We start from the raw sequence: 15,480 nt of genomic DNA, 5'->3' as shown, positions 1-15,480 counted from the left end.
AACACTTGGTGGTGCGGTTGGTGGCGTGACAGCGGGGGGTGGGGGGGCTGTACGGGAACCGAGCAGGGTCAGGCTCAACGCGATGGCTCTATGGAGCAAGGGCGGCCGAATGGGCCTGGGCCTCGACATGGGTCTGGCCCGTCTGGTCTGCGCGCGGGAGTTGCGGTGTTCCCGCAGGCAGAGCCGCGAATCCCAGCAAGGGGAAAGCGCTGAAAGGTGAGTGCCGGGCTCTTCTGCCAGCAGGCCGGGGTGGCAGCGACCCACGGGGGTGAGCAGCCCTCGCCGGGGCATGGCCTTGGTAACGCCGCGTCGTCGTCGTGACGTCAGCGCGGCGACGACGTCGTCTCCTTCCGGTGTCACCATGGCAACGCTTATGGCGTCGTTATGGCGACAGAAAGCCGGCATTTCCATCCCCCCCCTTTCCTCCACGTGCCTCAGTGGGACAGAGCCGGGGTGAGGAGCCGGAGACCCAGGTTCCAATCCTGCTCTGCCACCATTTAACTCTGGGCAAGGCACTTGCAAACCCTCTCCATCTTGACCAGTCACCCAACAAGCATTTATTAAGCACCTACTGTGTGCCAGGCACTGCCTCAAACACTAAATACAAAATGTGCTAAATACACAAAGAGGCGCAGGACAGTCCCTGCCCTCAAGGAGCTTATAATCTAACGGGAGGAGACATGTACAAACAAATAGATACGAAGCAAGATGTATACAGGATTAGTAGGAAAGGAGGTACTGAGATTAAGGGGGTTGGGGAAGGGTTCCTGTGGAAGATGGGATTTTATTTAAGACTTGAAGAAAGCCAGGGAGGTCAGTAGTGTGAGGGGAGGAAGATGAGTGTTCTAGGCATGGGGAACAGTCAGAGAAAATGCCCAGAGCTGAGAGATGGAACGTGTTGGAGGCCGGTGTCTTTGGGTCAAAGGGTATGTGTCAGAGAGTCAGGTGGGAGAAGGCTGGAACATAGGAGTGGGATGGGTTGGGAGGGGGGCTTTGAACACCCAGCAGAGCGTTTTATGTTTGATCCTGGAGGAGAAAGGAAGTTCACGGAATGGGGGTGGAATAACGTTGTCAGACTTTCACTTTAGGGTGATCTGTTTGGCAGCTCCAGGAAGACTGGATCAGAGTGGGGAGGGTCCTGAGGCAGGCAGACCCCCCAGCAGCTACGGCAGTAGTCCAGGTGTGAGAAGATGAGGGTCTGCACCAGGGTGGGGGCAGTGTCCGAGGAGACAAGGGGGCATGTTGGAGAGGTGAAGAGTTGAAATCGATGGACCTGGCACCATCTTGGATCTACGGGGTGAGAGACAGTGAGGAGTCCAGGATGACTCCTAGGGTGGGAGCCTGGGGGACTAGGAGGGTGGTGGTGCCCTCAACAGGGCACCAAATAGGGAAGGTCCAAGTGAGTTCTGTTTGGGGCTTGTTGAGTTGAGGATGTCAATGGGACATCCAACCTGAGATGTCTGAGAGACAAGGAGAGATGTGGGACTGGAGGTCAGTGGAGACGTTGGGGCAGAATGGGTAGATTTGAGAATCGTCAGCGTAGAGATGGTAATTAAATCCATGGGAGTTGTTGAGATCGACGAGTGAAGTAGAATAGAGGGAGAAGAGAAGAGAAGAGGGCATATGTCCGGTCTTTCATAAACCTTAAAGTGCTATATAAATGTTAGCTGTTCTTCTAGAGAATAAAAGATATGCATATAAAGTATCATATACACGTATATAGTGTGTGTGCGTAAATACAAGGTAATTGGTAGGGCATTAGCAGCTGAGGAATCAGCAAAGGCTTCAGGTAAAAGGGAAGCTGGAGAAATATGGTGCGCAGCTCGGACAAAGGCCTGGCGGTGGGAAATAGAACACTGTGTATGAGCAGACTGGCCAGTTTGGCTAGAATGGCGAAGGAAAAGGAGTGTCATGTACTGAGCCAGGAGGCCGGAGCTTGGCTGTCTTTACGTGCCAGAGGGGTTTCGTACTTCGTCCTGGCAGTGATAGAGAGGTGCCAGACCTTCTTTTGAGCAGAAGGCTTTGGGAATGATGGATGCCGCTGGCAGCCGTGTGGAGGATGGTTTGGAGAGGGAGGACCTCGAAGCCCGGAGACTGAAGATGCGGGTGTCGCGGCGCGCCCACCAGTGATGATAGGTCGGGGAGCTTGCATCTAGTGCAGTTACCTCGGTTTGCAAATGGGAAACTGAGTCCCAGAAAACCAGGTCACACCGAGTCAGTAGCAGAGCTGAGTTGGAACCCAGACTTTGGTTGTTTGGACTGCAGATTCCGGAGTTGGAAGGCGCAGAGCTCAGAGACCTGCCCTGGTCCCCGCCCATAGCTTAGTAGGAGCGGCCTCCCTGACCCCTGATCCTGCCTCAGACAAGCCCCGTCTTTGTTTGGAGATTGTAGCACCTGTGAGGCAGCCCACTTCTCTCTCCAGCAGGGCTTCTCAGAAGCCAGGTTTTTCCTCCTGTCAGGCCCAGGTCGCCTCTGTGACCTTCACTCATTGCTGCCCTCCTCAGATTCGGCCTTTGGGGCCTTCACTTCCGCCTGAGGCCAGCAGTGCCCATCTGGAGGCTGGATTTGGAATCTGAGGACCCGGGTGATAACCCTAGCTCTCTGCCTCTCCCCTGTCTGGGCCTCAGTTTCTTCATCTGTAAAATGGGGGGGTTGGACTAGATGGCCTCGAAGGTCCCTCCCGCTCTAAATCCACTGAATCCATTCCTAGGGCAGGCTGGTCCCTTGCCTAGTAGGACAATACACAGGCTGACCTTAGAACCACAAGTAATAGTGTTGCCAGACCAGACCCCCAGTCTTGTGGTGCTGACCCTGCCTGTAGCCTAGTATTCGGGGATTCTGTGAAGTGTGATGCATTTATGAAGTCATGTTCTTTCTCTGTGGGTGTTTTTAATAAACATTAAAATCTATAGACTCTCCTGAACCTTCTAAACCAGTCTGACTCCAGACATTCATTCCTCTGGGCAAGCCGCCAGTCAGAACATGCCCATGCCCACCCTTTTGGACTTGCTGTCAGAGCCAGATTACAAGCCACGAGGACACCTAATGCGTCTGTTAACTCTAGGGCCACACCTTCTTTGGGACCCACAATAGGATTTTCCAGCTCTGGCATCACACTCAGATGACTTGGGGCTGTTTCCAAAAGTCAGATCTACTTTTAATGGGGAGAAAAAAAAACCCACTTAATACCCCTAAAAATATTCCAAAAAGTTAAAAGAATCCTTCAGGGATTTGGAGTCAGGGAACCTGGATTTTACTAACCTCAGTTTCTTGACCTGTAAAGTAGATCCTCCCTAAAGCCCCTTTCAGCTCTCAGTCCCCTGGGCCAGCCCTGCCAGGACCAGATGCCCAGAATTCCCCCAGGCTCCCAGCCTTCGTGACAGCCACCCCTCCCCTCTTCTCCCCAAGTCCTATTGGCCAAAGAAAACCAAGCCCAGACTTACCTCCTCTCGGCAAGCCTTTGTAAAGCCCCTGCTGTTGCTAGCTGGTGAGGATGCCGAGAGTGGGGATGGGGAGCGCAGTCAGTCACTGAGCGTTTATTAAAGGCCACTGAGAAGGTGGAGGCAGAGGGGAAGGGGCCGTGTACTGCAGGTCCAGAGGCAGGAAGGTTGAAGAGGAAGTAGCCAAGGCCAGACTGACCAGACCAGAGTCCCGTGTATAGTGAGGCTTGAAACGATGGGCTGGAGGCAAGAGGTGAAGGGCTTTAATCACTCAGTCCACAAGCATTTACTAAGCACCTACTGTGTGCCCGGCGCTGAGCATACAAAAACAGTGAAGGGACCAGTCCCTGATCCCTGGGAGCTGACATTCCAACAAGGGAGAGGACAAGGACATACTTAAGTCTATTCAGAATGAGCATGAAGAGAATTAGCTCAAGCCAATACAAAATAGTTTAGTGTATGGGTGCCTCGCTGTCGGGACGATTGGGAAGAGCTGCTCCCTGAGGATAGGAGGGACTCTCCTCAGAACTAGAGAGGCTCATCCCAGAGCTGGCCGGTGGCCAGCGAGCAAGGGACAGAGGGGCCCGCGTGGCCGGACCCCAGAGGGGAAGAGGAGGCACACGGAGAGCCGCGAGGGCCTTCCTCAGTTTCCTGTGATGCATCACAGGGGAGCACACGGCCTTCCATCTGGCCAGCCCCTCTCCTTTCTACACACACACACACCCCTTTGTTCACGCCTTCCCAACGGCTGCGGCTCACGCGAGGACGTGATCTCACTCAGCCTTACATGTTCAGTGGGCGCTATCATCCTTTCCCATTTCAGAGGAGGAAGAGGAGTCTCAGGTTAAGTGGCTTGCCCAGGTCTACCCAGCGCTGCATGCGCATTGGCTGGTCTGGTAAAAAAGCAGACCTCTCCCAGCTCATCGAGGTTCCAGGTGTCCTCTGACCTCTCATCTTCACGGTCCGTGGTTCCCAGTCTTTAAGACCGTAGAGGGCAGGAAGCGTGTCTCTGGTGTCCTTGGGGGTCGCCGGCTCCCTGCAAGGGGCCCCACACAGAACAAATACTGCTAAGTAGGTGACTGACTCGGGGTCTGTTCCTCCCTAGGCCACAGTCTGCATCAGAGACGAGAAGGCTGCCCAAGATCTACACCAAAACAGGAGACCAAGGTAGCTGGGGAGACCTGGCGGACGGGGAAGCACCAGAACCTGGCACGACCCGACTTTTCTCTCCTTCCACGGATAGCTCTGCTGTGTAACATCTCTGCTATTTCCAAACAGATTCCCCTTCTCTACCCACCAGGCCTTTCCTCATAACGAAAAACATTTGAAAAGTGAACCCTGGCCATCAAGAGAGTCAGGATCCACACCCATCCCCCGGCCCTCTGCAAAGAGGAGACCGAGGGGTCTAGGCACACTCAGCCGTGACGGTTTGGGGCCACCCCCCTCCCTCTCACATTGCTTTCTGGGTCCTGCCCAGTTCTCCCTGCATCCGTTCAAATCCATCTTCCCATTCATCTTTGGGCCTCACATTCATCCTTCTCAGCGCACAAAAAGACTGCGTTCCATCCACACGCAGACTTTTCACAGCCCTGTCTCTGAGTAATTATTTCTTAATTACAAGGCATGTATTAGCCTCGCAGGTGTGGACACGTCCAAGTCAGGAGGTGATGAGTGGATGCGGGGTCAGTGTGGAGCTGAGGGGTCCACTGGTGCTTCCTGCCGGGCTCCTTTAGAGGGGTTATCTGAGCCCCTCTAGCCTACAGTTGGCTTTAGCCCCATGATTGAGTCAGAGGAACGCAGGAAAGGTGTCTCCCAACACAGATATTCTCCCTGGGTTGAGACTCTCAGCCGTGGCTGCTGAAATACACTGAGCCCCAGACAATTTAAAAAAAGAGGTGTAAATAAGTACTCCCCAAAGAGGTTGGACTGTGTCCCGCCTAGGAAAAAAACGTCCGAGTAAGGAAGAGGCCAGTCGGGATGACGGCCTGGGGGAGAGCGGGCGCCCCAGGGTAGCATCCCCGCCACCGCCGGCACCCCAGGCCTGGCGTCCGGCTATGTCACTCACGGGGAGGTCCATGACCCCTGCCTGGCTGACCTCTGGGCCCCCAACGGCGGGGGAGCTTGAAGGCCCTGAGCCCGGCCCTCTCTGCTCCACTGGCGGTCTGTGTTGACTCTTTCACGCTGGGCCCCCTCTTTGCGTAATGGGCAGGACGTGTTTTGTTTGTCTGACTCTGCTGTTGTGACGGTTTGGCTTTAAGTGTCATCGGTGTTATAGGCAAGTTAGGGATGGTTGGCAGAGTGGTCAGGGCAGTAAGACCCGAGTTCGAGCCCAGCCTCAGACACTTCCTAGCCGTGGGGCCCTGGGCAAGGCACCAAACATCTGTCTGCTTCAGTTTTCTCATCTGTAAAATGGGAATAATAATGCCATTACTTCCCAGGGTGATCGTAAGCCTCAAGTGAGAATGTTTCTACAGCACTTTGTAAACCGTGGAGTGCTCTGTGGGTGTTAGCTATTATTGTTTATCTAGGTATCTGTTTTGTTTTGTCCTTACCCCTTAAAATCAGGCGACTTGGATTATGGGCCTAGATCTGTCACTAAAAGGTGTGGTACCTTAGGAGTTTCACAAAGGTCCCCCTTTCTGTAGTCTCAGTTTCTTTTCTGGAAAATGTGGAGATGAAACTAGATTTCCAGGTCCCCTCCCAGCCCTGACATCCCCTGTTCTAAGGTCCCTCCCAGTTCTGGTACTTCCTGTTCTAAGGCCCCTCCCAGCCCTGACATCCCTGTTCTGAGGCCCTTCCCAGCCCTGACATCCCTGTTCTGAGGCCCTTCCCAGCCCTGACATCCCCTGTTCTAAGGTCCCTCCCAGTTCTGATACTTCCTGTTCTAAGGCCCCCTCCCAGCCCTGACATCCCTGTTCTAAGGCCCCTCCCAGCTCTGGTATTCTCTGTTCTAAGGAAAGTGTCTCATCGGCCTTAAAAGTACCCCCATATTTAGAGTAACACTGACAGGTGCTCTGTCTAGTCGGCAGCAGTAACAGACAGAAGGGTTTATAGGGAAAGCCCTCAAAGAGAAGCCCCCAGGGCCCTGTCTCTCCCCCACCATGGCTAACTCAGAGCCAACTCCTGACCTCTGTCCCTCTTTTCCCACAGGTTTTTCCAGCACTTTCACTGGGGAAAGAAGACCCAAGGACGACCAAGTGTTTGAAGCCTTGGGAACAACGGATGAATTAAGTTCAGCTCTTGGGTAACTGAGCTGTGATTGGGACCCGGGTTGTCTTTGCCTTTGGTACATCTGTAGCAACAACTGTAGTCACCGCGTGCCCCGTCTGGGGGAGGGGGAGAGGGGCTTCTCATCCCACTTTCTAGATCACCTCGGCGGCCCAGAATAGCTGAGAAGTCCGCTGAGCCCACACCTAAGGAGCGACTTTTTCTGGTTCCCTTAGGTTTGCCATAGAAGTCATGACAGAAAAAGGCCACACGTTCATAGATGAACTTGAGAAAGTGAGTAACGCCAACCCCTTCTCCCTTGGTGAATGACCCGGGCGGTGGGCACACATCTCAGCTGCCTGCAGGGGCAGCTGGCCTGCCTTCCTCCCTGCCAAACATTGGGAAGCGCTCTGGGGGGCATTCTCCTGGAAGGGACCATGAGGCCCATGAACTGACCTATGTTGTGAGCTGTCAGTCAACCTGGCTTTTTTGGTGTAAAACATCTGGTTTGGCCTGTATTCACTATGTAGGTCAATCCTAGTCTGACTTCCTGCTTTCTCTGAAGTGTAGTCCCCGGTTCCTGTTGCTGCCTGAGCTGAGACCAGCCAGGGGAAGAAGCCTTGGTTGGCAATACACCCAGTATAGAGAAACCAACTTCATTTGGGGTTCCATTGGGGGGGATTTTTGTTGTAGTTACCCTGCTAAGGCCAGAGGTGATTCTTCAGTACTATACCTGACTTCCCCTAAGCTTGGTTTGGGGACAGCTCAAGGAGCATCCCTTTGTATCAGAGCTGTGGCTGCTTGATAAATACGATGGGCCCGCTGTCTGATCCCGGCAAAGAACATCTGTTAGCTCATGGTTTCAAATATATACCTTTTATCATATGAAGAAAAAAAAATCCTTCCTTTCCTTTATTTTTTAGTGTTTTGAACATCACTAAGTGCCATATTTTATCAAAGGCTTTCTCTCCTAATGGCATAATTATGTAATCTTTACTTTTTTTTTCTTGTGTTGAAAAGATTTACCAGATTGATTGTTATCCTGATCTTAGCCATCCCTGCATTCCAGTTATAAGTCACACTTGGTCATAATCAATATCATTTTTGTAGTGCTGCTCTGTTCTGTTCCTGAGTATTATTAACTACATCATCCTAGGCAAGTCACTTAAGCTCTCCATGACTCAGTGTTTTAGGACTCAGTAAGGTGGGAGATTTGACCTTGATGACCTCTAAAGCCCCTTTCATCCCTGAATCTATTATCCTATTTAAAATTATGCATCAGAATGCATTAATGATCTTGGCCTACACTTTTCTTTCTCAGCCTTATCTTTTCCTGGTTTAGGGATCAAAACCATGTACCGTCTTTCTCTCTTTGTAGAATCAGTCTGTGGAGCAGAGAAATTACTTTTTCTTTAAAAGTTGGGTCAGATTTGCTTATGAATCTATGTGGACTTGGTACTTTCATGCAGATATTTCTAGTCTATTTAGATCAGATTCTCTACATGTTACTTTTGATATTGTGTGAATAAGCAGTCATTTCTTTGAGGTTCTTAGATTATTAGCATAGATTTGGGTATGGTCATCTGATTTTTTGAAATATTTTGCCTTCACTTTGTCTTTTTTTTTTTTTAGGCAGTTGGGGGTTAAGTGACTTGCCCGGGGTCACACAGCTAGTAAGTGTCTGGTCTGAGGCCGGATTTGAACTCGGGTCCTCCTGACTCCAGGGCTGGCGCTCTGTCCCCTGCACCCCCTCGCCGCCCCTGCTTTGTCATTTCTGATTTGAGCTTATTCTCTTTCATTTTTTCCCTCTTTGCTTATTAGTTTTGTTAATCTCCTAAAAAACAGCTCTGGAGTTTGTTGGGTTTTTTTATCATTTCCCGTTTTGGTTTTCACTCATTAATCTTTACTGTTGTCTTGGTTACAAGTGCAGACTCAACTCAGTAAGCTCCTTGCTCCCTTCCTTATTGATTTTGACATTTAATGCCATAAATTTGCCCCGATGATGCTTCGGTTTAATCCTGCTGTTGCCGATGGGAGCCCCTTGCTGAGGGGACGGGATTGCCGCCTCCAGGTGCTTCGATAGCTGTAATGTGGAAGAGGGATCAGACTTCTTTGGCTTAGTCCTAGGGGGCAGGACAAGGAGAGCGGTGAGAAAGCTGTAGAAAGGCGGATTCCAGCTTTCTGGAAGGAAAAACTCCCCACCCCAGCTCTCCCAGAGTGGAACATGGATTCCCTGTCAATGGAATTCTCCAGCCAGAAGCCAGACGCCTGCCAGGGGGAAGTATCCTAGCAGAGATTCTGGTACAAGTCGGCCTACATGGCCACCGAGTTCCCTTCCATCTCTGAGACTGTTAATAAGGACAGCCCCTCCTTGGGAGGGGGCCTGGCCAGTGTTCCTGAGCAGATTGGAAACGGGAGCACCAGTAAACACGAGGCCAAGGGAAGGACAGAACATCTGTTTGCACTTTCGTTTGAGGCTCACGAGCTTAAGCTAGTGGCATGAAGGTACCTTGCGAGGCCATGTGATGGAGGTGATCGGAGCTGGAAGGGATGCTGGCGTTATCTCATCTAACACACATTTTACAGAGGAAAAAACTGAGGGTTGGCAGGATGGGAAGGGAGTGATTTATCCCAAGTCACAACAGCCAAAAGTGGCCACACTGGGCCAGAGAGTTAGAAAAAGCCAGTTCTTCAGCCTTCAGACCTAGGGTTTTTTCCCTGTTATCCACTCATATCCAAAAGCTATTTAAAAAATAATAATAATAATAAGTACCTACTATGTTCCAGGCACTGTGCTGGGGAATTTATCATTATAACCACATTCAATCTTCACAACAACCCTGGGAGGTAGATGCTATTATCATCCTCATTTTACAGTTAGAGAAACTGAGGCAGACAGCAGTGAAATGACTTGCCCAGGGTCGCACAGCTAGTAAGTATAGATTTGAGCTCAGGTCTTCCTGATTCCTGACCCAGGGCTCCATCCACTGCACCGCCATCTGTCTTGAAACTTCTGAAATCAGGCTCCAGGTTTACAGGTTTCCTTCGTGTGGTAGCTGGTCGGTGATTGTGGTAGAGATTTCAGTCTGGAGGTCTAAGACCAGTGTGTCTCTTTCACTTACTTTGTGACCATAATAAGGGCAGTCACGCTTAGTACTCCCTTAGTCGTATTCTTCCTCCTCCCTCTCCCCCTCCTCCTCCTCCTCTTCCTCCTCCACAGAGGGCCCAGTGTGAGCTTACTAGGGAATCGGAAGGAGAGATGAGGCTCAGATACACTTTGTAGACCCCAGCCATTTAGAAAACACAGATAAAGTTTGGTTTTTTTGGCTTGTTGGTGCTAGACAAACCAAGGATGTCAGCTTTACAAAAGATGAGTAGTCTCCGTGTGTGTGTGTGTGTGTGTGTGTGTGTGTGTGTGTGTGTGCGCGCGTGTGTGCGCGTGTGATGTGGGATTGGCGCCTCTGCTGTTGGGTTTTGAACCATCTGCGTGCAGACTGTAGCCATCATTGAGGGGGCCCTTGTCCTCCTGCGGCCCCAGGAACAGCCCAGCAAACCCCTTCCTGCAAGGAGGGCGAGGTTTCCGGGAGGGCCTTCACATGGAGGGTTTAATGTCCACTGATTAAAGGTTCTGACTGTCCCCACCAAACTGCCGCCTCAGTGCTTTGCGGGACTGTTACAAGGCACCTCTGCTCCTCACCTTCTGCTGCTCTCCCCAGATCCAGTGCAGGCTACAGGATGCCGGCTCGGCCATCGCGACGCCGCTGTCTTCGGCCAGGGAGGCTCACTTGAGTAATTCTCTCTTTATCTGACCCTTACAGAGGTAGCAGTTCCCTTTGAGCATCCTGGGCGTGCCCTCCCTCAGCCTGGGCCCACTGTTATCTCTGGACGGGCCAAGAACGCAGCCGTGGGATGGCGGGGAAGCCCCCAGAGGGAGGGGAGAAGCTGTGTCCATTCTGGGGAAGGGCGAGGGCGTTCTGCCCGAGGCTCTGCGATGAGCATTGGCCTCACGAGGGTTTCCTTGGGCTTCCTCTGTCCCTCTGCAGAGCGCACGGCGTTCAGTGAGGATGCCATCCTAGACCTGGAGCGCTGGATAGACGCATACACGAGCCAGCTCCCTGCCCTCACGGCTTTCATTCTGCCTGTAGGTATTGGAGTTACTGAATCACTTGGGCTTTGGCCAAACCCATGGGTGTGTGTGTGTGTGTGTGTGTGTGTGTGTGTGTGAGCATGCGCACGTGCACATGTGTGTGCGCTTGTGCTGAAAAAAGCGGGAGCTCCTGTCGTCTCATCTCTGTGGCCTTTGGACGTGGGGAGGAGCTGTGGCTCTTCCCAGGCCTTCTCTCCACTAAATACGGCACCACAGCCTATCAGAGTCAATGTCTTGTTTTCTGTTTCAGTCAGGAGGCAAGAGCAGTGCGGCGCTCCACTTATGCCGGGCTGTGTGCCGCAGAGCTGAGAGATGGTGAGAGGCTGAAGGACGGGAGGGAGGGACGGCCTGAGTGCAGATGTGTCTTCCTCATCTTTGTGTCTGCCCCCAGCAGCCAGCCCAGGCTTTAATCATGAGTGGATGCATGAATCCATGAGTGAGTGAATGAGCAAATGAGTGAATGTGAGAGTGAATGAATGAGTGAATGTGCAAGTGAATGAATAAATGAGTGAGTGATTGAGCAAATGGGTGAATGTGTGAGTGAATGAATGAGTGATTGAGTGAATGAGCAAATGAGTGGTTAAATGAATGAGAGTGAATGAGTGAATGAATGAATGAGGGAGGGATTGAATACGTGAATAAATAAGTGGGCAAATGAAGGAGTAGATGAATGAATAAATGAATTATTAAAGGAATGAATGGGTGAATGAATGAATGAACAAATGAATGACTAGGTGAGTGAATGACTGAATGAAGCAGTGAATGAATGAAGGAGTGAATGAGTAGCAGCCTGGCAGAGAGAAAAGGACATTGGGAGTCAGGAGACCTGGATTCTAGTCCTGAGATTTCTACTCAGTCCCTGTGACCTTGAGCATGTCACATCCTTTGGGCCTCAGGTTCATCCTTTCTAGAAGGAGAAGAAATCAGAAAACCCAGGTTGTGGTTCCAGGTGTGCTGCTACTTAATCGCTGTGCATTTAGGCCAGTCACCCTGTCTGGGCCTCAGTTTCCTCATCCATACAATGGAGAATTTATCCTTCTGTGAATCTGAGCCAGAGGCTCACGGCCAGGGCCCCAGGATGCCTCTATGCCCATGCTCATGGCCAGAGCCATAGGAAGAAGGTGCATATGGGATAGAACAGCTTCATTCAGGCAACATTTGTGAGCCCGTGAGTAAGCTATCGGGGGTACCCCCTAGGCCCCCCCAGAGTCTAGAGCCATGTCACAGGAGAGGGGAGAACTAAAGCAAAACGTCACTTTTCCAGGGACATCACATTAAACGTTTGAAGAGGAATAAATCCACACGAAGACGCCTCTGGCTTAGTGGCGCCGGCCGTGCACCCCTGCATGGGGAGGGAAATAAAGCCCTGATTTGAGGAGGGACCAGGAGATAAAGTCTCTCCTGTATATGAAGGCATATCCTATGGCCTTAAGTGCTTGGGGATCTCCTCAGCCTGTCCCTGCAAACAAAAGCCAGCCCAGGCCGGCCTCACAGCCTCCTGTGGGCGTGCAGGCCAGCTGATGGCCTGCTGAATGGGCAGAGTGCAGAGGAGGCTGGCCTGGGCCAGGAGACCCTGTTTGTTTCTAGCTCCAGCTCTGCCACTAACCAAGACAGTAATAACAGTAGTTAACATCACAGTAACAAAAAACAGCTGACGTTTGTATAGCGCTCTAAGATTTGCAAAGCACTTTACGATATCATCTCATCTGATCCTTACAGCGACCCTGGGAAGCAGGTACTATTAGCGCTCCTTTTTGCTGATGAGGAAGCTGAGTCAGGCAGCAGTTAGAGACCTTCCCAGGATCATGCAGCCAGTTGGTGCCTGAGGCATGGTTCAGTTTCCTGTCTTCCTGACTCCCAAGTCCAGCACTCTGCCTGCTGCACAGTGACCTTGGATGAGTCATAAGCCCTCTTTGGCACTCCATTTTCTCATCCGTAAAGTAGGAGGGTTGACCCAGCTGGTCCTTTAGCCCCCTCCTCTCCCTCTGTAACATTCTGTGACTGAGCGAGAGTTGCCCTGGTCAGGCCAGCCCAGCTGGCTCTCCACAGTTCACCAGCAATCTCCCCAAAGGACCAGGGTGTGAAGACATGAAGGAGGGTGGGAGGAGAAGGATGTGTGAGTGAGTTCAAGAAAGTGGGGCTGTGGCCAAGACCTGGAGCATGCTCCACGGCTTGGCTGGGGAGGGTGGTAAGGGGGTAGCAGCTCATCTGGGTCCTCCTTCTAGCTCCCTTCCTGGGCGTCGTCTAAACACCCTTGCTGTCAGTTTTCATGCTCTCATGTGTGTGCACACTGTGCCCATTCATAGCATCGTGAGTCAGATGGGGTCAAAGACTGGCCTCGACGGAGCTGAGGGCGGCCCAGAAGACAGCCCTGAGCAGGGAGGTGAGGGGAGTGGCGCTGGAGGTCACTCACTGTTCCCAGGCCGCAGAGACCAGTAATCTCTGCTTGTTTCCCCCCCTTCTAGTGTGGTTCCGCTAGTCCAGGCTGGGCAGACGGATGCAAACGTGGCCAAATTCTTGAACAGGTAATAAAACCAGTGGAAAGAATCCCATTCCCCAAATGGCTCTCCCTTTGAAGCCAAGCTCAGCATTTTATCTTCACGATGTCTGGAAATGAGGGCCCTGTTCGCTCCAACCCTCCAGCCTTGAAGAGGACAGATCAGTAAGTACTGGGTGTCACAGCAGTTTGGCCAGTTAGAGGGCACATACACAGGCAAGGTCGTGTTGCCTCTGCCATCTGGCGCCATTGAAGGCAGCAGCTGGGCCTTATTCAGCAGTTACAAAGCACCTACTATGGGAGACGGCGTCAGCCTTCAGGAAGCTTCCATTCCAACAAGGACACACAGACCATCTACTAAACATGTGCAAAATGAACACATGGTGGTTTTGTGAGGGAAGGCACACCGGGTCCTGCACACAGTAGGTTCTTTCTCGATGTTTCATGAATAAAAGAAAACTGGAGACGCTGATGTGGGACTGTGACAAGCTGTCGTCGAGGTTGCTCTAGGGTCGTGAAGCCCTGTCCCATCCGTGATCTCACCTGGTGCTCACAGCAGTATGAGAGTGGAGGGCAGGGGCTGGTATCCCCAGTTCGTGGGTGAGTCCCAGAGAGGGAGCTGACTCGTCCAGGGTCAAAGCAGTGATAGGGTGAGCCCAGACAAGGACCCAGGCTACTGACCCTCAGTCCAGGCTCTTTTCTGTGCTCAGTTCTGCCTCCTCCTCATTACCTGCCAAGGTAATGAGTCATCTCTGTGGGGAGCTGGTAGGTTAGGAGTAAGGGCACAGGTTGTAGGGGCAGGCTCTCCTGGAAGTCCCTCTAGCAGGGGCTGGACCGCTGCTTGTCTGGGATGTTGTTCAGGTGTGGGCTGAACAAGAGGGCCGCTGACTCACGGGTCTGGCGGTGGCAGTGCCCAGAATTGGCCTGTCCATTAGACTCCTGGCCCTGCTCCATGTGCCAGGGGCCTTCCTGCCGGGCAGTCGGGATGCTGCTGTTGGCCAGGAAGCCTGTCGGGCAAGGAGCCCTGGCACCGGCCGCAGCCTCGGGCTCCAACGACAGTTCACCACATGCCCAATTCATCAAACTGCGGTTGGCCAAGGACCCACCACTACCATTAAGTTCTGCTGGGGACCAATTGGCCATTTAAACGTCTGCCTTTCACATTAATTTGGGGATCGGCATTTCTCTCTCCTTTGGAGATGTTGTTTGACTCTCTCTCTCTTTCTCTTTCCCCCTCCAGACTCAGTGACTATCTCTTCACTTTGGCCCGATACACAGCCATGAAAGAGGGGAAGGAAGAAAAAATATACCGAAGACAGGACCCCTAAGGCTGAGGCGTGCTGGGAAAATCCTGTAAAGAGAGAGGCCAGTGCCCTCCTCCCCCCATCCCAGCAAGGTGGGGGCAAGAGTTAGCATGTGGAGCGTGCGGACCCAGGACTGTCCTGATGAAAAGTCTGAACCCCCTCACCCCCGCTCACATCACATCCCCCCACAGCTTCATCCCGGACTCTCGTCAACTCTGAGCAGCCAGTGCTCCCGAGGACTGGGCCTCTGAAAACAAAACTGTTGGACACTTGGAGGCCAGATGCCAAAGGTGACCAAAGGATAAAAGGAATGCCTGAGTCCAGTGTGTATGTGTGTGTGTGCATACGTGTGTGCGTGTGTAAAGTTCCTGAAGCCCTCCCGTGGCCAGCCTTCCTCGAACTTCAGGGATTCAGCAGAGCGCTTGAGCACATCCACAACGTAAATGTGATTTACCTGTGCCAGAGGGGCCTTAAATGTCACATTTATAAAGGAAAAGCCAGCAGGATTTGGTATTGTAGTCACCTCCGAGCCATCCGTCACCCACCAAGCGTGAGGAGAGGCCCGAGCAGATTTACAGGCCAGGGCTGCTAACAAATACTGGTCCCCTTCGGTCCACACGTCAGGGTGGAGGAGGGAGGGGGAAGCTCACGGTTCTGCCCTGGCCCCACGGATGCCCCGGCAGACACTGCCGGGACTGCTCGCACAAATGAATACTCCCACTTGCATCAGGCCTTCTTTTGAGGCAGAACCTTCAGAAAATGGGAGTGCCCCTGAGCTAGCTAATGCCTCAGGTCAGCCCCCACAGTTGTGATGTATTTAAATTGCAGTCAGCCCCACCTCCCAAAAAGCCCTGGATGAGGTTGGGTCGGTGTCTCTGTCTTCCC

General features: G+C 52.3%; 1 protein-coding gene across 1 annotated transcript; it reads left to right on the top strand.

Annotated features, from left to right (window-relative positions):
• The first annotated feature begins 53 nt into the window (after window positions 1-53).
• MMAB (metabolism of cobalamin associated B) lies at window positions 54-15,101 on the top strand. The gene is made up of 9 exons (XM_021008053.2): window positions 54-216; window positions 4,546-4,607; window positions 6,591-6,684; window positions 6,884-6,941; window positions 10,364-10,436; window positions 10,691-10,788; window positions 11,045-11,109; window positions 13,260-13,319; window positions 14,532-15,101. Exons 1-9 carry the CDS (start codon window positions 83-85, stop codon window positions 14,617-14,619), a joined length of 732 nt encoding a protein of 243 aa, XP_020863712.1. The 5' UTR covers window positions 54-82; the 3' UTR covers window positions 14,620-15,101.
• The last annotated feature ends 379 nt before the right edge of the window (window positions 15,102-15,480 follow it).

Source organism: Phascolarctos cinereus, unplaced genomic scaffold (genome assembly GCF_003287225.1).
Source record: "Phascolarctos cinereus isolate Bilbo 61053 unplaced genomic scaffold, phaCin_HiC Scaffold_4;HRSCAF=312, whole genome shotgun sequence".
Taxonomy (NCBI): domain Eukaryota; kingdom Metazoa; phylum Chordata; class Mammalia; order Diprotodontia; family Phascolarctidae; genus Phascolarctos; species Phascolarctos cinereus.
Note: the sequence above shows the minus strand (reverse complement) of the source record. Positions and strands in the feature narration are given on the sequence as shown.